This window comes from Lissotriton vulgaris, chromosome 3_1, assembly GCF_964263255.1.
Source record: "Lissotriton vulgaris chromosome 3_1, aLisVul1.2, whole genome shotgun sequence".
NCBI lineage: Eukaryota > Metazoa > Chordata > Amphibia > Caudata > Salamandridae > Lissotriton > Lissotriton vulgaris.
The window spans coordinates 327,470,955-327,497,752 of NC_141689.1; the positions used below are offsets into that span (position 1 = coordinate 327,470,955).

At 44.3% G+C, this 26,798-nt stretch overlaps 1 protein-coding gene across 1 annotated transcript in view; it reads left to right on the top strand.

Annotated features, from left to right (window-relative positions):
* Window positions 1-2,979: 2,979 nt before the first annotated feature.
* Window positions 2,980-26,798, top strand: part of LOC147726403 (uncharacterized) — a 49,065-nt gene continuing 25,246 nt past the window's right edge. The window contains exon 1 of the mRNA XM_086962934.1: window positions 2,980-3,625. Coding sequence (XP_086819060.1) covers window positions 3,169-3,625 — 457 coding nt within the window. The 5' untranslated portion in view covers window positions 2,980-3,168. The remainder of the gene's footprint in view (window positions 3,626-26,798) is intronic.

The following is a 26,798-nucleotide window of genomic DNA, read 5'->3' on the forward strand; positions in this document are numbered from 1 at the left end:
GATAGATTGTAAGGTGCTGTGCATCGCCTATAAGGTCCTACATGGAAAAGGCTCTCATTATTTTAAAGATAAACTGACGAGATATACTACTACTAGGATACTTTAATCATCCTCAGCAGCCAACCTTACAGTGCCCAAGTTTAGAAGAATGCGGTGGGGGTAGAAGTTCCATTTATGGCACAACCAAACGTTGGAATGCCCTACCTCTCAACTTAAAGACCAGCTCATCCCTGTTAATCTTTAGGAGGAATCTTGTAGAGTAGTTCCTATTTCCCTAATAGGCTATGGGCATTGGAATAATATAAACTATAGTTTTGGCATAGGACTGAGGTCAGTATGCCCATATCGAGTATATTAAACGTAATTACTTTGTGTGACAGCTAACTCAGAGGCCACTAGAAACTTCTTGTCAAACAAGAAGGTAGTAGTTTCTGGTAACCACATAAACATGACAAGTTTGTTTCCCTTTAGAATCGGAACACTCTCAGAATCGGTGAAACAATAGATAACAGTTTCACTCAGATAATCGTGCATGCTTAGTTTCTGCAGAGTTACACAGAAAGAGTAGACAGGTGTTTCAATAAAAGGGATTTATTGAACAGTCTTCTTACTCGTGTAAGAGATATGTGCTGTTACAATCATAAGACAGAATGCAAGAAATATAATGTACAGCGTAAGCAGTAGAAAGAAATAATACTGCAATTGCATTGTCTTTTAGCTATGATACATATTCATATATATATACATATATAACACAGGCTAAAATGCTAGTACTCATACGATGCGTTCTCTAACTAGTTCTACCCCAGTCTACCTAACCTAAGTGTAGTACAAGGTAAGAAGTAGGTGCTGTATTTTATAGTATGGTATGGTATTGCTTGTTATGCCAAGAGTCCCTCTAGGTTCTAGTCAGCTCCACACCTTGAGAATAAGAGATGTTGGAATCTCTTTCCGGGTCTCAAATTCTAACACTCCGCAAAGGGAGTCAGAACATTGGAAGCGGGATTCTCTGCGAGGAGGGATGACTTTGTCTTGTCATTGTGTCAGGCCGGGACAAGGGCTCCTCTAAGTCGAGGTCTCCTCCTTACTTGCTGTGACGAGTTGTATCGAGCTGTGCAGCCGAGCCGCGGTTTGCCATGGTAAGAGAAGGTATATTTATACCTGGAAGGTGCTTAGGAATGTTTGCATTGATGTAAAGTCGGGCAGAGGAAGACGTCATGAATGAACCCTTAGGGTATAGTGGTCATGCATAATAAATGAGCTCTTGGAGAAATCAATAATCCTGGGCTAGGGAAACTCCCAACAGCTTACGGGTCTGGTTTCTAAGAGCTCGTTGTGACATTGGGGTGGACAGATGTAGGTGACCATGCCTGTATTTGGTTAGCATGGCTAATGCCTAAATAAGGACTGGGATCTTATGCCTATATAAGGGCAATGCGAATTGTGCCTATAAAAGGACATGTATAAGAAAAATCTATATACAGACATCTAAATCGATACACAACATTCTTAAAACCTGGCGTTTTAATCTATAACCTCTGCTTTAGTTGCCATAGCCATCCCTCTGCTGTGCTACCAGCGCCAAGACGCCCTGGGACATTCGAGAGCTTTATATTTCAATATCCTGATAGTGGATGTTGCCCACACAGTAGAACACGAACAGCCATGTCCCTCCGATTGTTCTTCATTACTTATTCTTTATTTCCAGGTTCTCTTAGTGTAGGGTGACCAGAATTTTTGAGCCAAAAACCGGGACATTTCACAAAAATAGAAGAAGGACTACAATTTTACTTCAAGCGATGAGAGCACCTCAACAGAGAATTACAGAACAGGCAGTAAGAACATACATAAAATGCTATTTTTAAACCCAGTAGCTTGCCTGTTAATTAAATTGCTTTCTTGAAACAACTGCTAACCATCCCTGCTTTGTAAAACATAAAAAAACACCTTCCACCGTTTTCAGTCGACCCTCTTTAAAAACAGGGACATGAGCTATATTTCTTGAAATTTGGTGGGACAGCTGGTTAAAAACTGGACCGTCCTGGCAAAACGGGGACGCCTGGTCACCCTGTCCTAGTAATGACTACCTGGCATAGATAGTCCTCCAATGGTGTCACTGGCCATGTACGTGTAGATGGTGGCTATTACGGAGCATTCTTTGAAGAAGGTGAGGGGTGCTATTTCTAGAAATCAATCAAAAACTGTTGATTGGCTGAATTTTGAACATTTCTACGATGCTCAAATTCTGGTTGGCAGTGGGTTTGGAAACATAATATTGCACCACCCACCATATGGAACACCATTTTGTGCACAGACTTGCACAGACCCTGAGGCTCTGGACATGAGGCGGATTGCTGTCTTTTCCCTCCTGCCTAGAAGCAAGCCCTGCTGGCCTGCTTCTGATGGCCTTGCCTGTGTGGAAGCTTCCAGCCAACTCAGGTAAACCGAGATGCAGATACAGCGCCTTGAAAGTGTAAACTCCTCACCAAAGGCGTTTGGAGGGCTGTCTAAAAAACATACTGCTCTAAGCCGTCAATTAGGGATAAAAAATGGACACAATGTACTGAAAATGTTAAGAATAATCAACAATTTCTGCTGTTTAAGTATTTAGCCATCTAAAAGATGTAATACTTGAATGCCTCTCTTCATTTATGTTCTTCTCTTTTCCCCCATACAACTCACACAGTATTGTATTATATAGTCTGTGTTACTTGGGTTTGCTTCAATAATCATTTTTTTTTTAAATACAACAATTGCGATATTTTCATTCTAAAGGCATTCATTAGTGCTCAAAAGTAGGTAGGGCCCACAGTAAATCCGCACAATGGGTGTAAAGATCCGGGAGTTGCCAAGAAAGATTTGTAAATAAACAAGCTTTTTGAAAATGGTTACTAAGGAGCTATTGGAGTCAGCAATTATATAACAAACAACCTCAGGGCGACTGAGCAACAGAAGCTGCAGCCAAACCTGCAACAGAACACGGGCAACAAAGGCCACTAGCTAGCTCCAGGCAAACCAACACAGCGCATTATCATCAGCAACAAGGACACGGGGCATTGCATTCACCTAGGGAAGATCACACACCGCAGCAGTCGTCCTGAAATTGCGGCCAATAGATAGTCTGCCCCACACAACTACTTCATCAAAGAAGAAACGTCGACCGCAGTCATGAGATCCCATTCTAATTGGCGCACAAAACCATCTCTGTGTGGAGAACCATATTTCCCAAAATCGGTTTTCATGACGGAACCCAATTTGCCAGCCATGAACAGCGCCCTGTGCGTGCGTCACAGCCGTGTCCCTGCGAACTCCGCGGTCCACAGCAGATCTGAGCGTTTCCAGGACGTGCTCCCGAATGTCTGCTCCGCAGTTTGGTTATCAGCAATATACCCTCAGTTCACCCAGGCGGAACTGGAGCAAAAACTCCAACGTGGGGACATTTTCCGAGGCTTGGTGTCCCGGCGGAGTCAAAAACCGAAGGGCGATGACCACGACATTCCCGAAACACCAGACGAACAAACACATCAACTGGGACTTAAAAAACACCGAAAAATCATCACGCCTTGCAGACCCTCAGAGAATTTTTTCTCACACATAAGTCACATCCAAGATCAGTTGGTTTCAGGTGATTTTAGATATTTATATATTTTAAATATCCAATGTTAATCTCTCTATATACATAGTTAAAATAATGGAAGTAACCAGGGCTTTAAGTGGGATAAAAAAAAACGGGGGGGGGGGAGGGGGGTCTCTCAAAGGGGCGTGGCCAATGTATTTAGGGGCGTGGCTTAAAACACGTAAGCCAAAAATCTGTGGTTAGCATAGTGTGCCGCCAGACTTGTATTTTGCTGGTTCTGTCATTGCATCCAAATATATGACACAACAAGTAACATCATACCTACAAGTCAGGACTATTGGCTTTGTCAATGGTTGTTAGTTGCAAAAGATAAATAAGCAGCAACTTTGGCTTGTAGATATTATTGAGAAAGCTTCCACTTAAAGCCCTGGTGACACCACGACAATTTTGCTGCTCCTGAGTCTAAGAAAGATGAGTGACATCTACAGAGAAAATTACTCTCTTTATAGGATTTCCCTTCCCCTTCAATGCTCACTTGGCATGACGTCATGCCCTAACTTCTCCACTAGTGAGAAATGAGCAGTGTCAGCAGTGCATATGATGTGTCTGCTGTCTCGAAACGGGTCTCTATCAGGCTCTGTTTTGTGCCCTGGCACTTTTTTCCGGACTGTAGTCCGGGAAAAAAGACAGACCGTCTGTGCCAGGGCACAAAACAGAGCCCGATAGAGTCCCGTTTCGAGCCCCCCCTTAAAAAAACTGCCTGTGCTCAGACCCGGTGAGACCCGGCCCGCTTAAAGCCCTGGAAGTAAAATACAAATAACTATCAGTAATAATGTTTGTTTAGTAAAATGAACCGTAAGGATGACCGTTTTCATATGTTACTTTTTACAGACTATACCTGCTTTCCAAAGGTGTAACATGAAGTTTCCATTTACGCTGCAGTACTATATAGATTTTTCTATTACATGTATGTATGTTATCAAAGAGAGGAAGTGGCGTAAGGGTCAGAGCTGTGACTTTGGAGCTAGGCACCAGGGGCCTCATTTATGAAGGCCTTGCGCCGCCAGTGCGTCACTTTTAACATGGGAAAAAGTGACGCATCGGCGGCGTAAGGCCTTCATAAATAAGGCCCCAGGTTCTAATCTCGGCCTCGGCTCAACATCCTTTGATTCTGGGAAAATCACTTAGCTCCTTATTCCGACGTTGGCAGTCCATTGGACCGCCATAGTCGTGGTGGCGGTCCGTGGGCCTGCAGACTGGAAGTCCACCCGCCATATTCTTAACTATGGCGGATGGGCCGCCACAGAACCACTGCTACCGCCAGGGATCCACGATCCCTAACAGTCTTGCAGTGGAGTGAGGCTGGTAACATGCTGGTGGTGCCGCGGAGGCACCACCAAGCATATTACTAGTTTCCTCACTGCACTGCATATCTGTCTTTTCTCGAGTTATCTGTCTCACACAGATGAGCACACTGACTGACACATTTACATCTTGTGGGAGTAATCCCTTCTAGATGTCAATTAGACACTATTTAATTTCTGCAGGTTGTTGCATGTGGTGAGCATCATACTCATTTTCAAAGACAAATATGATTTTTTTTGTCATATTTTGACCAAGCGAACTCTATTGTATTTTTCAAAGTACAGGGGTGTGGGTAAAACAACAGGGAACAGGAGAAGGAGGTGGTGAGTTAAAAGCAGAGGTAGGGTTTGTAAAAAACAACAAGGGAGGAGGTTAGCACAATTAATGCATGTCAAAGTCAGAGCTGCCGACCTTGGAACTGGGGAACAGGGTTCGCTTCTCAGCATTGGCTCAACATCCTGTGATTCTGGCCAAATCGCGTAATCCCCGCGTGTAGCAGAAAACAAAATGAAAGTGTCCATGTGCAATGTAATTTATTTTTAAAAAAAGCTGTCCAATACCTTTGATTCAAGTTCTCACTATGTAAAACTGCATAAAAAATACAATGTTTGAAAGAGTTGTGCTCAGCAGCACCGCATTTTATTTAAAGGTACTGTTCATACAATATTTACTCTCCTGGAAAAAGGTCCAAATTATTGCTGAGTTGAAAACATGTCAGTGGAGGTGTGCCTTCAAGTTATCTGATCATCTCTTTGTTATCATTGCATGTTTTTTCTTTTTAAAATTGAAGCTGCTGCAATTTGTGGTGGCTAGAGCTCTGTGCTCTGCATAATGTTTTGTGGACCTTCTTTCAGGGCAGCACAATTCGCTTCTTCATTCCAAGTACCATATAAAATTAACTGAGACGAGATAAAAAGGACACAATAGAGGTGGGTGGAGGACAAGAGGGAGGAGGGTGGGGGACATGATGGATTGCACAAGATGTAAAACAACAAAGAGAAGGAGGGGGAGGTGATTGGTTAAACACAGTGGGGTGTGTAGGAAGGATGGACCCTTCTGCATGGTTACCCCACTTTTTGCCTGATGCTAAGCTGTTTTTGACTAGTCTGACTGGGATCCTGCTAATCAGGACCCACGTCTCACTGCTTTCTCCATTAAGTTGTTCTGTTCAGGACTTAGGTATATCCCAGATTGGATACTCTGGTACCCTTACCAGGGAAGCCGGGTACATAGGTGTGAAGTTGTGTCAGAAACTGCAGTAGAACCCAGTGGAGGACTTTAGGAAAGTGCCGCTGGTGACAAAGGAGAAAGTGTCCAGTGGAATCCAAAGGTGGAATCTAGTTGAGAGGTACCTGCAAGCAGAGGGGACAGAGTCTATGTCACTCAAGAGTAACCAGGGGATCTGGAAGACAAATGCTCATCAATGTCGGGAGTTGCAGGAGAGTTGACCAACCAAAAGCTGCAGGCAGCCAGAGGTTGACTCCTAGGGATAGGTACAAGTCAGTCATGGAAAGAAGGGCCTAAATGGTGGCCAGTGCTCTGAGGAAGTTGTGACCAACTCTGTTAGGGCCTCACTTCCCTAACCAGACACCACACGAGCCTCTTTCTTGGCTCCATCATATGACAGGTAGACACCTCAAACTTTTGAGAGGATCTAAGACCCTACAACAGGAGGAACTTCTCAGTGAACCATAAGATAGGGGGTATCCATGTAAGTGCAGGCACTTTCTTATAAGGCCACTTAGGAAATACAGACTCAACTGGGCAAGGTTAGCCTTATCTTCTTTGGTTTGGGGGTGTTATGTAGGAAGGTAGGATCATCTGCAAGGTTAGTTCCACTTTTTGCCAGGTGCTAAGCTGTTGTTAATTATTCTGACTGAGATCCTGCTAATCAGTACTCTAGTCTCTCTGCTTTCTCCCTTAAATTGTTAAGCTCAAGACTTAGGTACATCCCAGAATGGATACTGGGGTACCCTTGTCATTCCCTAGTATATGGTACTTAGGTACCCAGGGCATAGGTACCCCCAAGTTCCACCATGAAGCATGTATTATGCCACCCATGGGAGACCATTCAAACAGAAACTATGGGCCTGCCATTGCAGCCTGTGTAAGCTGGTGCTAGCACCACTTACTAAAGATGTAGGTTTCCTATATCTAGGATCACTGCACTTAAAACCTATAACAGGCCTTTGAAATCCTGAATGCAGGGTGCTTTGTTTTAAATGTGAGGGTGCCCCTGCATGAGCAGGACACCCGTTCAACCTACGGAGTCCATTCTCCCGGGTAGGAAGTGAATCAGCTCTATACCATATTGAGTGGCACCACATAATTACGCGATGACCATCTCGAAACTGGCTGCAACAAAATCTTTCATGTTTGGTATCTGAAGAGCCCTCCATTAGGCTCTCCATGTCCCTGGTACCAGTCTTCTAGACCCGGACAGCGCAAATGGTTGCTGCTGACCAGATACACGATTCTGCCCTCCTGCTGCCGAGCCAAGCTTGAGCAGGGGAAGGCAGAACAATAGGCATTGGTGTGACCACCTCCCAGACAGGATTTAGTATATTGTGGCAGGGTAGGTGTGCTTGCCAGTGCCACTCAGCATGAGTGACACATTTGGTGTCCCCATGCATAGTCCAGTTCAAATCAGTCCTGGGATCTGTCGGCTCTCGCTCTGGCGCGAAACTGGACAAAGGACATGGCAGTAACCTCCCCCCTGTCCGTACCCTCCATTGGGAGGGTCCTATGAATCGTCCCTACCTTTTCCTAAGGGTACTTAGGGGCTAACCTGTGGTTGGGTCCTGAGATTCTTCGTGGGACAAGATTCGATTCAGACACCACTTGTTCTTCTACTGTCTGGGCACTCTACACTTTGTTTGGGCCTGACTTCATCTCCCTTCCAGTCTGCTGCATTGTCTGTGCCTGTGCACCATACAGGACCTTTCCAAGGTCTGTGGGCATCAAAGACACCTGAAGGAGACCCCCTTCAAGTGAAGGAGTAACTTCCCTGCATTCTCAGGCACCGCAACCAAGCTGCCCGGTCTGCTGATCCTGAGCTCATACAGATTCCAAAAGGTTCTGCAACACAGGTGGTGGTTCACCACAGCTTGGAGACCTGCCCTACCCTCTCACCAAGTTTGAGGCCAGTATCCCTTGTGGGAGCCGCAGAAACCGAACCCCTGTGCACTGTGCCAATTTGCCAAGGCTTGTTGGCTTCCATCCAAGAAGATCTTTGGGCTCCAGGTAGCCACAAACTCAAGCATCTCCAGTGACCAGAATCTTTGGCCACACAGCATTGTTTGCATCGTGGCCTGCATCCTCTGGTGAGCTGCTTGAGGTCCTCTTGCGACTCCAGTGCTTGCAGCCTGTTGGTCCATTTTAACTTCTTTTGGGCTCCCCTGATTGCTTGGGCTGCCCTAACTCCCCTGCTTGCGGTTAGTCGCCTGGACCTTGCTAGTCCCAAATTGCACCTTCTTCGACTTCTGCAGGGGTTGCATTTGCCAAGGCTTGTTGGTGCCCCCGCCGGACACCGACCCTTCAGATATTGAGATCCAATGTGGGACAGCTCATGCATGGCTCCTGTTCTTCCTCACAAGTGCCTGGTCCTCACAGCTGCAGAGTCAAGGTCCTCATCAACTCTCCTGCAACTCTGTCTCCTCTGCTTTCAGGAACCTCTCATCTAGAATCCACCTTCGGATTACACCAGACACTTTATCCTTTAACAGCATTGACACTGTCCTGATGTCCTCCATTGGGGTCGATGGCGGTTTTCGACACCACTTCACACCTATGCACCCAGATTCCCTGGTGTAGGTAACATGGGTACTGGGGTTTCCATGGGTGGGGTGGCTCACCAACCTTCTGTCTTCCATGGAGTTTCTTCAGGGTCCACTGGGAAGGGTCCTTAATCTTTAACAATCAAACCGCGACTTACACATGGACTTGTGTGGAGAACGCGGTTGTGTTTCCATACTGCACACAATCTCTGTGGGGTTCCTAGTTACTCACCTTAAGTAGTTCCTTGGGGCCCAGCACTTATACGGCCTCTAGACCATGTCTTGACTAGAGTTGTGGTTCTTATACCACTTTCTTAGTATATAGTTTGGCCCCCCCTGGGGTCCACTGTGTATTTCATGCTATTTACAGTGATTTTCATGTAAAGTATTGTGCGCATTGCGCATATCTCTGGGTAAGAGATATCTGTATGTGCTAGAGAGTATTATATAATAAATTCATATTTATATAAAATACCTTGTGTGGTTCTTTTTCACTTAATCTATACATATAAGATTGTGTTCTGGTAAAACAAGCTGCTTTACACTCCTTCTGGACTAAGCCTGTAGGCTGCTCTCTACAGCTACCACTTAGAGAGCTTTCTATGGTTGTTTAAGACCTCTTAAATCACCATAAGGGACTGGTGCAGGGAGCCACTTACATAAGTGTACATCATATACCAGAAAACAATGTTATCCTAAGCACTCAGATTAAATGAAATTTCTCCAAGTTTTAAAGTTTTAAGGTAGGTACCACAGTCGCCGCACGTAGTCAAGGGACGTGCCTTAATGAATCAGTAGTGAATATTGAGGTTAGTAGCACTAGCCTCCAGACTGGGCGCCAAATTTACAACGAAAACAACGTTTTCTTTTCAAGTTCATTTGTGTTTATTCAATTCATCGAATATGATTCGGAAAGACTCTCTTGTATGTAGTTACATGATCATTCTTGCTAACATAATCTCCTTCTTATGTAGCAGTATTAATTAGTATTATCATACACTTCATAGTAACACCCAATGCATTTCCGGTCAACCAAAAACATGACCCTTCGTCAGGGGTCTGTAAATGAAAATCAAACAGGACCAAATTAGTCACCCTCTACAATATACAACAATACAATGCTCTCAAGTTCAATGCTGCTTAACGTGCTTAAAAAACGGAAACATGTGTAATCATTAAGAAAAGGTCTCACTGTCACCAAAGTAAAATCCGTTACATTATGACTTCGCTCCTCGAAAGATGTACAACCCCACAAACTGCGTTGAACCCATTGGCCTCCAAAACTATCTCCCCCTCTATCGCGTTTAACCCACGGTACATTTACTTACGAGAATTAGGACGCGTTCGCGCCTCCGTGGACTCTCAAGTTTTGCCGACATAGTTACACCAACAGTTCTCATAGGGTAGAGACTCGGTCACGTGATCGTGGCCACAACCAATAACATTGCGGCACCACGGTCACATGAGCCGAGTGCTCTGGCTTCACAACAATACACCCACTACGAGTGAATGTAAAAAACGAATGCTAAACCGAAAATCATCACATTTCAACGGCATGATACAATAAGCAAAAATCATAAATATGTAAAGAGCATTGCTTCGGACATAATGTGAGTGATAAATGACAAACCTCAAAACATACATTACCAACATGAATGGGGTACAGAATTTAGCAAAAACCAATGCTGTAGGTCAGTCCATTATAATACCCATGAATGTTCAATCCGGTCGTTCAACCCCAATGGATGGGTAGAGTTCAGTTTTTTTATCCAATAGAACTCCGCTCTCAGTCTCTGTTTTATTGGATCCATGTCGGGGCGCTGTTGGATTGCCTCGATCACCATGAATTTGAGTTGTGAGATTTGGTGATTCTTCTCTTTCCAATGAATTGCCACAGATGATTTTAGATTATTAAGTCTGATGTTAGTCTTATGCTCCGTGATACAGATTTTGAGCTTGCGTTCAGGCAATAGCAGCTGTCCCCCTTGACAAAGAGTTCCTAGAAGTCCAGAAAGCTAAGAAGTCCCATGGTGGTAGCAACAGTGTCCTTAGAGCTTGAGAAACTTCTTTTGACCATAGGAACCCAAGCAAGATAGACCCTCCCTATCATGTTGGTAATGACATCCACTAATGAATAAATGCCTTGGAAATGGCCTAGAAAGTTCAGAGGGTCCCCCAGGAAGAGTAGGCAGCTATCCTGTATCTCTCCTTTGCTGACAAATGTAGAGATAAGCTCCTCACTGTTAGATGGGAAGATGCTGATTACTCAGTGTTGAAGAGTTATTTCTTTAATGGTAATGGCTTAACCACTGAAAAATACAGGATTAAGTTCAGAGACACCCAGAAAGCACCAACCCAGGACGGGGTAGATTTCATTGACAATGCTATTAAGGCTTTGGAAGGCTGGCTACGTGGAAGCAAAGTGCATGACTACTGAGGATTTTACTATTTGATTATGTGGGAGCAGATCCTTAATAATTGTAAGAACCAGCTTTTGCACCAGTACCTGGTGGACTCAGATCTGACTTCTCCCCAAGAATTGGGAAAGAAGGCAGACAAATGGGTCAGAACCTGGGTAAAGCAGAAGAACCAGGGTGGTGGTGACCAAAAGAAGGATTCTTTCAAAGAGAAATCATCTGAAGGTCCCCAAAATGTTTCCTCTCAGGTTGGGTCAAAAACGTCTTCTTCTGCTGGCACAAAACCCTATTGTCATGTTTGAAAAGCACCTGCCCACATGAAGTATGACTCTAATTGTCCTAAGACCAACTATAAGGATAAAAAAAAACACTGCTACAACTATTACAATATACCCTAGTGCCCCTAGTAGTAGTACCCCAGGTAGTAGTAATGCACCCAAAAGTTTAGTTGGGTTCTCATGGGGTACTGAGGTGGATACTGGCGTAGCCCGATCCCCCAAAAAGGCTACCTTAGTGTGTGATGGTGGCATGGGTTTTGCCACTTTTACTGAAACTCGAAATACCTTAAGCAAGTACAGACAGGAGCCTCTGATTAATGATCAGAAAGCTATAGCCTTTAGAGACACAGGGGGTAGTATCACCATGGTGACCGGAAAATTAGTGTCCCCCTGTCAGCTTTTACCTCTGTACCAGTACCAGGTGACCTACAATGATGGTGTTAGAACAGATCATCCCATGGCCATAGTCAATCTCAACAGGGGAGGAGTCACTGGTCCTAAAAGAGTTGCAGTGTCCCCAAACTTGCCTGTAGATTGCCTCTTGGGCAATGATTTCGAATCTTCAGCGTGGGCTGTAGTAGAACTAAAGGCACATCTAGAAATGATAAACCTCCCTTAGCAAGTTGCTGAGACCCTTAGGGTCCCAGTCCAACCACAGGAAAAATTAGGAACAGCGGAGTCTGAAAAAATTACCCACAATGCTCCCACAGAGAGCAAAAGGGAGGAAGAAAAGTCTTTCACCCTGCAGATTTTAGGTTAAGGTCAGCCTCCTCAGGGAACTGACCATACCCCTTGTGAAGAAACTTCCGCTAGAGGTAGCCAGGCCTGGCCTGACAGAGCCACTGAGGGCAGCAGAATTGTCCAAAGAGGTACCCAGTCTGGAGCAGGTATCCTGCACCTCTCTATAGGTCTCAGCCAGCCTAGGGCTGCAGAGGCCAGGGATGTCAGTGGACCCCACAAGCCCACTGCCAAGAGGAGTCCCCTCATCCACAGATTAGGAAAACCCAGCCTATTAAAACTAAACAAATGGGCCACCCTCAGTAATCTGAGGAATCTCTCTTCTCCTTAGAATATGACATACCCAAATGGAATCTGTTAGGCAAGGTAAAACCTGGGACACCATTAACCCAAACCTTCACTGGCCCTTCATTGTTCCAACCAAACAAAATCAACCAAAAGCTGTAGGCAGCCAGAGGTTGACTCCTAGGGATAGGTAAAAGTCAGTCACGTAAATAAAGAAGGGCCTAAATGGTGACCAATGCCCTGAGGAAGTTAAGACCAACCCTGTCAGGGCCTCACTTCCCTTATCAGACACCATGCCATCCTCTTTCTTGGTTCAAACAGATGACAGGTAGATACCCCAAACTTTTGAGGTGATCCAAGACCCTACAGGGGAGGAACTCTCAGTGGACTATAAGATAGGGGTATCCTTGGAAGTGCAGGCACTTCCTTATATGGCCACTTTGGAAATACAGACTCAAGTGGGCAAGGTTAGCCTTATCTCCTTTCGTTGGGGGTGTTTTGTAGGAAGGTAGGATCATTCTGATTGGTTAGCACCACTTTTTGCCTGGTGCTAAGCTGTTTTTGACTAGTCTGACTGGGATCCTGCTAATCAGGATCCCAGTCTCTCTGCTTTCTACCTTAAATTGTTGTGATCAGGACTTAGGTATATCCCACATTGGATGCTGGGGTACCCTTATCAGTCCCTAGTATATGGGACTAAGGTACCCAGGGCATAGTTACCCCTGATGTCCCCCATGGGCTGAAGCTTGTATTATTCAACCCACAGCGGACCATTCAAACTGAAACTACAGACTTGCCATTGTAGCCTGTGCAAGCTGGTGCTGGCACCACTTACTAAAGATATAGGTTTCCTATATCTAGTGTCACTGCAATTAAAACCTACAAGTCAACCCTATTGCAGGCCTTTGCAATCCTGAAAGTAGGGTGCTTGGTTCAAAGTGTGAGGGTGCTCCTGCATGAGCAGGACACCCCTACATTCTACTGAGTCCATTCTCCGAGTTTGCAAGTGAAGCAGCCATATATAATATAGAGGGGCATCGCATAATTAGGCAATGTCCATCTCAAAACTGGCTGCAACCAAACCTATCATATTTGGTATCAAACATGTTGGAATCATACCCCCACACCGTAAATGGTGTGGGAGGTATGAGGGTATGATTCCAAGCACCGGAAAAGCCCTCCTTTAGGCTCTCCATGTCTCCGGTACCAGTCTTCCAGACCCGGACTGCACAAAATGGTTACTGCCAACCAGAGACACGATTTTGCCCTCCTACTGCTGAGCCAAGCTCGAGCAAGGGACGACAGAACAGTAGGCATCCTGTCACAGGGAGGTGTGACCACCTCCCAGACAAGATTTATTGTACTTGAGCAGGCTGGGTGCGCTTGCCAGTGCCACTAAGTCTGCATGAGTTGCACATTTGGTGTCCCCATGCATAGTCCAGTTCAAACCAGTCCTGGGAGCTGTTGGCTCCCACTCTGGTATGAAACTGGACAAAGGACATCAGAGTAACCTCCCCCCTGTTGAGACCCTCCCCTGGGAGGGTTCCCTGAACCGTCCCAACCTTTTCCGAAGGAATACTTAAGGGCTTACCTGTGGGCAGGTCCCGAGATTCATCATGGGACAAGATTCAATTCGGACACCACTTCTTTTTCTACTGTCTGAGCACTCTAAACTTAGCTGGACTTCATTTGGGCCAGACTTTGTCTCCTTTCCAGTCTGCTGCATTGTCTAAGCCTGTGTACCATACAGGAACCTTCCAGGACCTGTGGGCATCAAAGACACCTGAAGGAATCTCCCTTGAAGTGACTGAGTCACCTCCCTGCATTCGCAGGCACAGCAACTAAGCTGACGGGTCTCCTGAACCTGAGATCCTACAGACTCCGAAATGTTCTGCAATACAGCTAGTGGTTCTCCACAGCTCCAAAGGCCTGCCCTGCCCTCTCACCAAGTTTGAGGCCAGCATCCCTCATGGGAGCACAGGAACTGAACCTCTGCTCACTGCATTAACTTGCAGTTGCAAACTCTTGTTGGCTTCCTTCCAAGAAGATATTCAGGCTCCAAGTAGCCTCATCCTCGAGCATCTCCAGTGAACAGAATCTTCGGCCACACCACATTGTTTGCATCCTGGCCTACATGTTTTGGTGAGCTGCTTAAGGTCCTCTTGCGACTCCAGTCTCTCTGGCCTGTGGGTCCATTTGAGAGTCACCTTTACTTCTTTTGGGCTTCCCTGACTGTTTGGGGTCTGCCCTGACTTCCCCTGCTTGCGGTGAGTCCCCTAGATCTTGCTGATCCCGACGCTGTGCCTTCTTTGACCTCTGCATGGGTTGTATTTGCCAAGGCTTGTTTCTGCTCCCGCAGACACTTACACCTCAGCAATCGGCATCCGACATGGGACAACTTGTGCATGGCTCCTGGTCTTCCTCAGCATTGCCTGGTCCTCACAGCTGCAGAGTCAAGGTCCTCGTCAACTCTCCTGCAACTCCTGACATTGGTGGACATTTGTCTTCCAGAGCCCATGGTCACTCCTGAGTGACATAGACTCTGTCCCCTCTGCTTGCAGGTACCTCTCAACTAGAATCCACCTTCATATTCCACTGGACGCTTTCTCCTTCGTCACCAGCGGCACTTTCCTAAAGTCCTCTATTGGGTTTGACTGTGGCTTCTGACACCACTTCTCACCTAAACACACCAGATGATGGACGGACTGTTGCACAATGGCAAACAATTCACCCCCAGTCACAGATCTGGGTTTAATCCATCGTTATTTTGCTCACCAAGCCACCCCAGTTCAGACATGGCCATATGCAAATCAGTCTTGGCCCTGTGCCTCATGGGAACAGTCCAGCCCAAACTGGCAAGTCACGTCTTCCCTGGACCAGAATCAAGCATCCTAGGACCAGTTTATGGCTATCAGCCGTCTTCAGCCAGGATAGTTTGACTCCAGTGGCTTAGTGAGCACGTGACCCACGTCTGGGCATACCCTTCCCACATAGGGTGAACAGCAAAACACACAAGATGATGGACGGAATGTTGCACAATGGCAAAACATTCACCCCAGTCACAGATCTGGGTTTAATCCATCGTTATTTTGCTCACCAAGCCACCCCAGTTCAGACATGGCCATATGCAAATCAGTCTTGGCCCTGTGAGAAAAACGACAGCAACACCACCACCCTTCTTGACAACCTGGCCAATCTCGGCCTCAAACAACTTGTTCACACCCCCACCCATGTAGCCGGACATACGCTCGACCCAATCTTCACCTCCAGCAAATACATTTCCTTAGATCGCACCATAGATCTCCATTGGACGGACCACAGTTGTGTTCACTTCAGCTACAAAACCACCTCGACCCACAACCCCCCACAACCTATTGCCCGAAGAAAATGGAACAAAATCACCACCGACCAACTCCTCACATCGCTCAACCAAAACCCTCCCGCCCTCTCATCGGACCCAAACCAAGCTGCCATCAAATTCAAACAATGGATCACTCACAGCGCCGATGAATTAGCACCCTTGAAAAACCATCACACCAAACAAGACAGCAAAAAGGCCCCCGGTTCAACGATGACCTTAAGAAATCCAGGAAGCTATGCCGTACTCTCGAGAAAACATGGAAAAAAACCCAACCACCGACAACATGACCACCTTCAAGGCAGCCAACCGCAAACACCACCAGCTGATTTGATCCATCAAGAAATCAGCATTCAAGAATCGACTCGACAACAACGCCCATAACAGCAAGGAACTATTTAACATCGTCATAGAATTCACCAACCCCACCGCAGCCTCAAACGACATCACTCCCTCCCAAGACCTCTGCGATTCGCTATCCTCCTTCTTCTACAACAAAATTGCCGACATACATAACAGCTTCGACAACAGCTCCAACGAACAATCCTCTCCACCCCCTCAGAACCTAAACCGCCCTCTAACAACCTCAGCGCCTGGAACCCAATCACCACTGAAGACACCATCCGCCTAATGAATTCCATCCACTCTGGCTCACCAACCCACCCATGTTCCCACCACATTTTCAACAAAGCAGACGCCATCATCGCACCCCACCTCCGTGATGTCATCAACTGCTCCTTCAACTCTGCTACCTTCCCTGAAAGCTGGAAACATGCCGAAGTCAGCGCCCTCCTGAAGAAACCCACAGCAGACCCCTCTGAACTTAAAAACTACCGACCCATATCCCTCCTCCCTTTCCCGGCCAAAGTCATTGAGAAAGCCGTCAATAGCCAACTCGCCGCCTTCCTCGAATCCAACAACTCCCTTGATCCCTCACAGTCCGGCTTTGGAGCCAAACACAGCACCGAAACCGCCCTCATCGCAGCAACAGACGACATCCGAACACTACTGGACAACGGAGAAACAGTAGCCCTCATTCTACTCGACCTCTCCGCCGCCTTCGACACTGTCTGTCACAGCACCCTCATACAACGCCTCAGCATCATCGGCATAAAAGGAAAAGCCTTGGACTGGATCATCTCGTTCCTAGCTGGGAGAACTCAGAGAGTCCGACTTGCCCCATTCAAATCAGAAGTCACCGAAGTCATCTGCGGTGTACCACAAGGATCATCACTCAGTCCTACCCTATTCAACGTTTACATGAGTCCACTCGCCTCCATAGCGCGTCAACACAACCTTAACATCAACTTCTACGCTGACGACACCCAGCTGATCCTTTCCCTCACCAAAGACCCCAACACCGCCAAAACCAATCTTCACGAAGGCGTGAAAGAAGTAGCCGTATGGATGAAAAACAGCCGCCTAAAGCTTAACTCAGACAAAACGGAAGTGCTCATCCTAGGATCATCCCCCTCTGCCTGGGACAACTCATGGTGGCCTTCGGACCTGGGCTCTGCACCCATACCCACAGACCACGCACGTAATCTTGGCTTCATCCTAGACTCCTCACTCTCGATGACCAAACAAGTCAACGCCGTCTCATCCTCCTGCTTCAACGTACTTCGTATGCTCAAAAATATCTTCCATTGGATCCCCACCGAGACAAGAAAGACTGTCACCCACGCACTGGTTACGAGTCGACTAGACTACGGAAACACCCTCTACGCCGGAATTACAGCCAAATTACAGAAAAAACTCCAACGCATCCAAAACGCATCAGCGAGACTCATTTTGGACATCCCTTGCCAAGATCACATTACCGGTCACCTGAAAGACCTCCACTGGCTTCCCGTCAACAAGAGAATAACATTCTGTCTCCTCACCCACGCACACAAGGCCTTCTACAAGCTAGGGCCCGAATGCCTCAACTCTCGAATATCCTTCTATACACGCACCCGCCAACTAAGATCCTCCAATAGGAGGTAGATCCTTCTCCTACTTGGCGGCCAAGATCTGGAACTCACTCCCCACTCACCTCCGCCTTACACAGAACCACATCTCCTTCAGAAAAGAACTTAAAACCTGGTTATTCGATAAATAATGAACCCCCTCCCCAAGCGCCTTGAGACCCTCTGGGTGAGTAGTGCGCTATATAAATTTGTGAACTTGATCTTGTGCCTCATGGGAACAGTCCAGCCTGAACTGCCAAGCCATGTGTTCCCTGTACCGGAATCAAGCATCCTAGGACCAGTTTCTGGCTATCAGCCGTCTTCAGCCAGGATAGCTTGACTCCAGTGGCTTAGTGAGCACAGGACCCACGTCGGGCATACCCTTCCCACATAGGGTGAACAGCAAAACACACAAGATGATGGACGGAATGTTGCACAATGGCAAAACATTCAGCCCCAGTCACCGATCTGGGTTTAATCCATCGTTATTTTGCGAACCAAGCCACCCCAGTTCCGACATGGCCATATGCAAATCAGTCTTGACCCTGTGCCTCATGGGAACAGTCCAGCCCGAACTGCCAAGCCATGTGTTCCCCGGCCCGGAATTAAGCATCCTAGGACCGGTTTCTGGATTATACCCAGATCTGTGACTGGGAGTGAATGGTTTGCCATTGTGCAACATTCTGTCCATCATCTTGTGTGTTTTGCTGTTCACCACTTCTCACCTAAGGACCCAGCTTCCATGGTGTAGGTAACGTGGGTATTAGGGTATTCATGGGTGGGGTGGCTCTCTAACTTTCTGTCTTCCACAAGGTTTCATCAGGGTCTACTGGGAAGGGCCCTTAATCTTTAAAAATCCGACTGGGACTTACACGTTGACTTGTATGAAGAACGCAGTTGTGTTCTCACACTGCACACGATCTCCGTGGGGCTCCTAGTTGCTCACCTTGGGTAGTCTCTTGGCGGCCCAGCACTTCTACATCCTCTATACCCTCTCTTGACCCAAGTTGTGGTTCTTATACCACTTTCTTAGTATATGGTTTTGCACCTCCTGGGGACTGTGTATTTCATGCTATTTACAGTGATTTCTATGCAAAGTATTGTGTGCATTGAGCATATCTCTGGGTAAGAGATATCTGTATGTGTTAGAGAGTATTATATATTAAATACATATTTTTATAAATACCTTGTGCATTTTTTTTTCACTTAATCTATACATATAAGATTGTGTTCTGGTAAAACAAGAGAGCTTTCGATGGTTGTGTAAGACCTCCTAAATCATTATAAGGGTTGTCTTGATGGTGCAGGGTGTCCACTTACATAAATGTACATCATATACCAGGCCAGCTTCTAATGGTGATTCATTAAAAAGAAAGACGACGCACAGGGGTGGTAGGTTAACACAAATAATGCAAAATAGTACCTGCAGGAGCATGTGGCTAGTGGAAGGACACTGGCTACAGGAAAGAGTACTTGGTCCAAGCTCCACGGAATGGATGAAGACTCCAAGGCCGGAGGAAGCTAGAGGTGAGGAGGAGGAGCTGACACTAGGTAGCAAAGAAAAAGTGATGTGGGTGCCAACCAATGTTAACTAAAGGTAAACAATGGGCAGGCTCTGATCCCCTTTTAAGATTCATTGAAATGTTTATTTATAAGAAATTTTGCAACAACAGCACGAGCACTGTGCATAACCTAAGAAGGAGTCAGACACCAAAAGGGACAAAAGGAGAAAACAGAGATAAATAGATCTGCAATAGTGAGTTGAAAAGACAAGTGTAGGGTGGTGGAAGAGGCAGGAGATGGAATGAAAAATAGGGATTGTAATCAAAAGAGAGGGGCTCGTAGTTACCCAAAGGGAAATTGAGCACCAGTGTACTATCAAGTAAACAAAGTATTTTCCCTATGGGAGATCCAATTTTCTCAGATCCAAACAGGATTCAGAGTTCTATCATGCTCAATCTGCAACATTCACTCCACTCTGTCTGTTGGCTTGGGAGACACTTACCAGAAGAAAAAAACAATATGTATGTAAAAATATACAATTTATTTCAATAAAAAAATATGAATTCTTATGCATTTCTAATTAAAAACATATAGTTAGACAATTAAAACTACTTAGTGTGGAAATGGAGAAAAGGTAGGGAAAGACACTAGTATCTGTCTTAATCTTGTCACTTCGGGCCCTCGTTTGACAACAATGGGAGGAATAATCTTTCCTTATAACCAAAATGTTTGTTGGCTACTCCGAATGAGACTCTTTTTTTGAATGCGTTGACGAGTTTTGGAAGCCTTAGATGATTATGGCCCCCTTCCTCAGGACAGTCTCTATGTGTTTTCTCCAAACACTGTGTATCACCTAATACATAAATAAAACATAGCTTTTAGTTCCAAGTTTATACCTACTAACAGTGAAATAAAACATTGATTATTAGCTCCTCGTTTGCACGTACTGCCATTACATATTTGAGCTTGCCATTGCGTTAGAATTTCGCCTTTGAATGTTGTAACTACATCTTGTGATTGCAACGGAGTTTCATCTCTACCTTTGGGCCGAACAACCAATAAACACAGTTCTATAGTTCACCATTATAACTTTCAATTGTTTAAAAAAACCATTAAAATCTTTCATATATAATCGTCTCCCAAAAATAGTTAAACCCTTTTGTCAAAAGAGCAGTACTTTACAGTTCGATTCACATAGTTTATAGCAGTCTATATATCATTTTTTTCACAAACCTATTGCAAACTATAGAGCATTTCTAGAAATACATATATTATTCCACATGATTACCTCCTGTAGTTCATACATTGTATAATCAATATTTTTATGCATCACTTTATTTTTTACACCTATTGTTAAATATATTTTCTGTCTAGTTAGTGATAACCAAGCCTTTCTAACATTCTATCATACCATTCATGCAACATGTATACGCATCCCTTCATTACTCACCGATGCAGTAGCGTATCGGTGAGTGCTGTTTGTTATTTGTTCTATATTGTATCTGGGGTCGTTTTCACCTTTACGATTTCCCACATTCCTGTTTATTATGAAGGAGAACACTGCATTAATGACATACAATTGTATTATGGAGGGGTACAATTTGTATAAAATAATTACATTATTACCTCAGTGTGAAAGGGAGAGAAACCGATTTAAGTTTTCACTTTCTGTCTCATTCTATTTTATTGTTTCATATTCGGTTGTCCCATCAGGTTCCTATTGCCATAAAGCAACCTGTTAACATAAAGTACCCTTATTAGTCTCTTTTATTGCGTTTAGCATTCTTGCTAATACTGAAGATAACAAATGTTTACCTCCGAGGTTTCTCGTGTTCAATTGTCCAAGTCCAGACGGATATCCGTTCTGTCTTTGGTTCTGTAACGTATACATATATCTTTTAGTAAATCATTATATTTCCCAGTAAGTAAGTTGGGTTTCTATATTATTCAGGGTGCTTACCTATTATAGATCTATGATCTCTATTAGTTGGCTCCTTTGGCGCACCCGGGTAGTAAAAGCTCGTGGCTGTGTAGAAAAACATGTGTTTGTTTTTAAATCAACCCGGATGAAAGGTTCCTAAAGGTTAATAATTACAGACGTTATTGCACTTGAAACACGTATTTAAGCTATACGTAAGTCCGCTATGCCCCCTCTGATATTAAAGCTTGGGGTTAGACTATTTAGCCGTGGTTATTAAACTGCGAGTCTAATCTACACTTGGGCGTCGATTCCGATCCGGTAAAATGCGCTCCGAATCGTCGTACGGAGCAATTTTCCCCGTACGAATCGTACCCGTACACGTCCCCGTACGTACGACGAAGTACGATCCGTACCAGGAGCCAAAGACCGTACGAGTCGTACAGGACTCCGTACGACTAAAATATCCATACGAGTCTCACTCGGAAGCCGCTGTACGTGACATCGCTACGGTTCACGGCTGGTTTTTACGACCCAGCAAGTACGATTCGTGTCGGGTACGCAACGTACGACCCTTTTTTTTACGGGAGCTGGAAACAGCCGTAAACGCATAGTTCGCGCCGAAACAAGTATAGAACGCCCCCCCCGGGGATGCCGCGTACCCCCCATGATCGCCGGGGTACGCGCCGTACCCCTGCGATCATGTGGGGTACACGTCGTACACCCAGCGTACATGGGGTACGCACCGTACCCCATGTACGGTAGGTGTACGGTGCATACCCCATGTACGCTGGGTGTACGGCGCATACCCCACATGATCGCAGGGGTACGGTGCATACCCCGGCGATCATTGGGGGTACGCGGCGTACGGTGTGTATGTGATTGAGCGCTTTTCCGTACGAATCGCCCTTACCTGACGCGGACCGTACGAATAACGTCCTGATCACCTGGTCCGGATCGTACTCGTCGGGTCGTACGGTGTGTTTACGATTCGTACGGAAAGGGCTACGAATACTAATCGTACGGTGGATTTTTTTACCGGATCGGAATCGAGCCCTTAATGTCTCATACTGTCATCTTACCTGCTTGTATTCACCGGCACATATTCCCGGGTTGCTGCTACGGCGTCTGTACGATTACCACTTCGGATTAGGTAGAGAACTTGTGTAGCGCATCTCGTCACTTTTTAATCACGTAGTTCCGACACGTGATCCTAAACCCACTCGGAGGTTCGCGTGTTCACGTGGTCTGTATACATAGTCCCGGGTGAAAGCAAAACGCTTTTTTTTAAAAAAAGGGGAATGTTTTTGTACTCGCCCGTGGGTAACTTTATTGTTCACTATTTTCTTATTGTTCTAACACCCGAAAGGGGGCCTCTGTATATCGTGGTTCTTGGAACAAAAAAAGGGAACTACTGCTACATCATTTAAAAATGTGATCTTATTTTTTAAGGATAGATTCACGGGTGATGTTATACATATTAGGGTATTCGATCTTATTATTTTGACTCTTATGATAGCAGCCTTCTTAATGTTCGGTCTATTAAAAATGATGATATCTAACAGGTATCTCTAGGTTTCATGTTGTTTAGAGGGAAACATAAGTTGTGCACATTATTGTCTATAGCCATATACATAATAAAAATAAATGCTGGGAATTAAAGCTAAACCTTCTCTATTATAGAAGAGGAGGGGTTTGTGGTGCATTTTCTGTTCCATTGTTCCATATTATGTTTATCCTCCTATTTATTGCAGCTCTATACTACGATTTTAATCCAATCTTCCTTGGTATTTAAACCTCGGTTCACGGTGTCTAAAGTAGAAATATACCATTGTTCCCTGTTCTTCCTTTTGATGTCTATGTTACCACCTCTTTTGGATGCAGTAATTTTCTCTATTACAAACCACGAAAACTCGGTGTGTTTGTGTTTGAGTTTGGCGAAATGTTCGACCATAGGGGCATTTTCTTTACCTGTTTTCAACGCTGATCTATGTTCTAATAGGCGTACTCTGATTTCTCTTCCCGTCTCTCCGACATACGCCAATTTGCAAGGGCACAGTAGTATATAAACTAGATTACTGCTTCTACAGTTATTCAGAGTTTTGGAGGTCAAAGTGTAGTCATTATAGGTTAATGTATTTGTAACAATACAGTTCTCACATATTGAGCAATTGCTACATCTATGGTTACCTACTGCTTTGGTACCATTCATCGTCAGCTGATTGGCCTGATTTCCCTCTCTGTATGTGTGCACTAAATTCTGGCTGATATTTTCATTGCGCCTGAATGCAAAAATAGGTTTGGGGATTTTCTCCTTTTTTCCATCATTTAAAATGTCCCAACTTGAATGGATGACATTTTTCAGTTTGTTACTGATATTGGAGAATTGACTAACAAACACCAGTCTAGAGGGGAAACAACCGTTACATCGCAACTTTTACAACGCATGACATTACATAGCAGATGCTATTACAACGCATGCCATTACAATGTAAGTATAGGTAAGTATATAATTTTTATTTTATTTTATTTAATATTATTTTATTAATTTAATTAATATTAATAATAAATAAATATATTAATTTATGATTTTTTATATTATAAATTAAATATATTAATTTAAGTAATTTTATAAAATAAGTATGAGCATGGGAGTATATGTTTTGGGGTACTGAGGTATATGTTTTGGGGTGTTTGGGTATTTTTAGATTTTAGGGCTGGGTTTGGGTTTTGGGCTACAGGGGTATTTTTAGGTTTCAGGGCTGGGTTTGGGTTTTGGGGTACAGGGGTATTTTTAGGTTTTAGGGCTGGGTTTGGGTTTTGGGGTACAGGGGTATTTTTAGGGTTTAGGGCTGGGTTTGGGTTTTGGGGTACAGGGGTATTTTTAGGTTTTAGGGCTGGGTTTGGGTTTTGGGGTACAGGGGTATTTTTAGGTTTCAGGGCTGGGTTTGGGTTTTGGGATACAGGGGTATTTTTAGGTTTCAGGGCTGGGTTTGGGTTTTTGGGTACAGGGGTATTTTTAGGTTTTAGGGCTGGGTTTGGGTTTTGGGGTACAGGGGTATTTTTAGGTTTTAGGGCTGGGTTTGGGTTTTGGGGTACAGGGGTATTTTTAGGTTTTAGGGCTGGGTTTTGGTTTTGGGGAACAGGGGTATTTTTAGGTTTCAGGGCTGGGTTTGGGTTTTGGGGTACATGGGTATTTTTAGGGTTCAGGGCTAGGTTTGGATTAAGGGGTACAGGGGTATTTTTAGAGTTCAGTTTTTTTTAAAAAACAACTTTAAATAAATTAAATAAATTTAAAAAAATTAAATAAATTAAATTAATTAAATTATATTAATTACAATTTTAATATTAATTAAATAAAATTAATTAAATTAAATTAATAAAATACATTAATTACAATTTTAAAATTAATTAAATTAAATTAATTAAATTAAATTCATTAAATTAACTTAATTACATTTTTTTTTAAAAATATACTTACCTATACTTATGTTGTAATGGCATGTGTTGTAATAGCATCTGCTATGTAATGACATGCGTTGTAAAGGCATGCATTGTAATGGATCCTGCATTGTAAAAATCGCGTTGTAATGGTATGCGATGTAAAATTATGCGTTGTTATACCATACATCCGTCTAGAGTCAACCACCGGTTGTTTCTTAGGGTTGGACTCGGGATGTATCATGCTTTCCCGATTGTAAAATCGTGCCCTTTTGCATGAATTCTTTATAAGTTTTTTTGGATACCCTCTATCTTTTAGTTTATCACTCAGTTTTTCTGCATGTTTTAGATAGTCTTCCATATTGGAACAGTTCCTCCTGAGTCGGAGGAACTGTCCGAATGGTACATTGTCCCGTTGGGATCGGGGGTGGTAGCTGCTGTAGTGTAGTAGTGTGTTTTTATCGGTGGGTTTTGTGTACAACTCCACTTCTAGGTTACCGTCTCTGTTTTTTATGGTAATGTCAAGGAAATTTACGGAGTTTCTATCATATACAGTTGAAAACTTGAGGTTCCTGTCTCCCAGGTTCAACCACTCTAGAAATTCTTCCAGAGTGTCTGTTTGTCCTTCCCAAATGAAAAAAATGTCGTCAATGAAACGGCGCCAAAATAAGATGTTATCAGAAAAAGGGGCCGCTTCATTGAACACATGTTTCTCCTCGAACTTGGCCACGTATAAACATGCCAGGCTCGGCGCACAGGTGGCGCCCATGCTGGTACCTTTACACTGAAGGAACAACTCCTCCTTGAATAGGAACATATTGTTCTTAAGTACCAAGGTTATACACTGCATGATAAAGTCCTTGTTAGCACCTCTAAGGTCTGCGTTTTCCAGGATCTCATCAACAACCACTATGGTGTTATCTTGTGGTATGTTGGTGTATAACGCCTCTATATCGAGGGTCACCACGATTTGATTATTAGGGTTGTATGCCAGTCCTTCTACCATTGAGATCATATGTGCTAAATCTCGCACATATGATTTTTGTTTTAATACCAGGGGCTTCAGGAAGGTATCCGCATACTGACTTAGCGGTTCAAGGCGTGAGCCAATACAACTGACAATGGGTCTCATCGGTGGGTTTTCAATATACTTGTGTATTTTTGGGAGACCGTATATGGCTGGTATCCTGGCATCTTTATTGTAAAAAAAGTCGTGTTCAGCTTTACAGATCCAACCTTTCTCTAATGCATTCTTTACTTTTTCCCGGACATCTTTGTTCAAGGCCTCTAATTTGGTGAAGGAAACTTTCTGATCATTTTCTTTAACTTCTAGAAGACCCAACATCTTGGTGTTGTAGTCTTCCGTATTAAAAACCACCGCTCCCCCGCCTTTGTCGGCGGGCTTGATGGTAAGCTGTAAGTTGTTTTTTAGTCCTATCATTGCGTTTCTCTGTTCTTTGGACATGTTATTTGTGTCAGGGTAAGAGTGCTCTAAGATTTTCCTAACTTTAGATTCGACTGTTTTTTCAAACGTCTCTACATTCTTTTCCACCTGAGAAATGGTTGGTGTGAAAGCAGATTTTTGTTTAAGGCCTGAAATGTTAGTGGTCGGACTATAGTCCCTCTCTTCAAAAAACCCTATTAATCAGATTTTTCGAAAAAATGCTTTTAGATCTTTTTCTAAATTGAACTTATTAACGTTGGCAGTAGGGGCAAAGGTGAATCCTCTTTCCAAGACATCCAGTTCGATTTTATTTAGGGGATAACATGAGAGATTGATAATAGAGAATTTTTGTGTTTCATTGGGATCTAGTGACGATATCGTTGGCTCCTTGTGTTGGGATATTCCTGAGGGGCCTGGTTGTGTTGATAATTCGTCCTGTTCCCTCCCCTTTGGGTCTGATATTGTTTCCTCTGGTACTGACCTCTGTATTGATATAGTCTCCCCCCCCCTCCTTTGGCGATTCTCTAAAAAAGGGTTTCCACCATTCTGTTCACTATTGTAACCACCATTACCCAAGGTGGAGCCTTCATCTTCACTACTTGATCCTGATGTTTCAGAAAATGTGACACTTTTTTTTCGACCTCTGTTTTAAATCGGTCTATTGTCAACATTTCTTTCCTCCCTCGGTGTTGAAAATAATCTTTGTTAGTGTAAGGATAAACCATCTCTACACTATATTTATTGACATC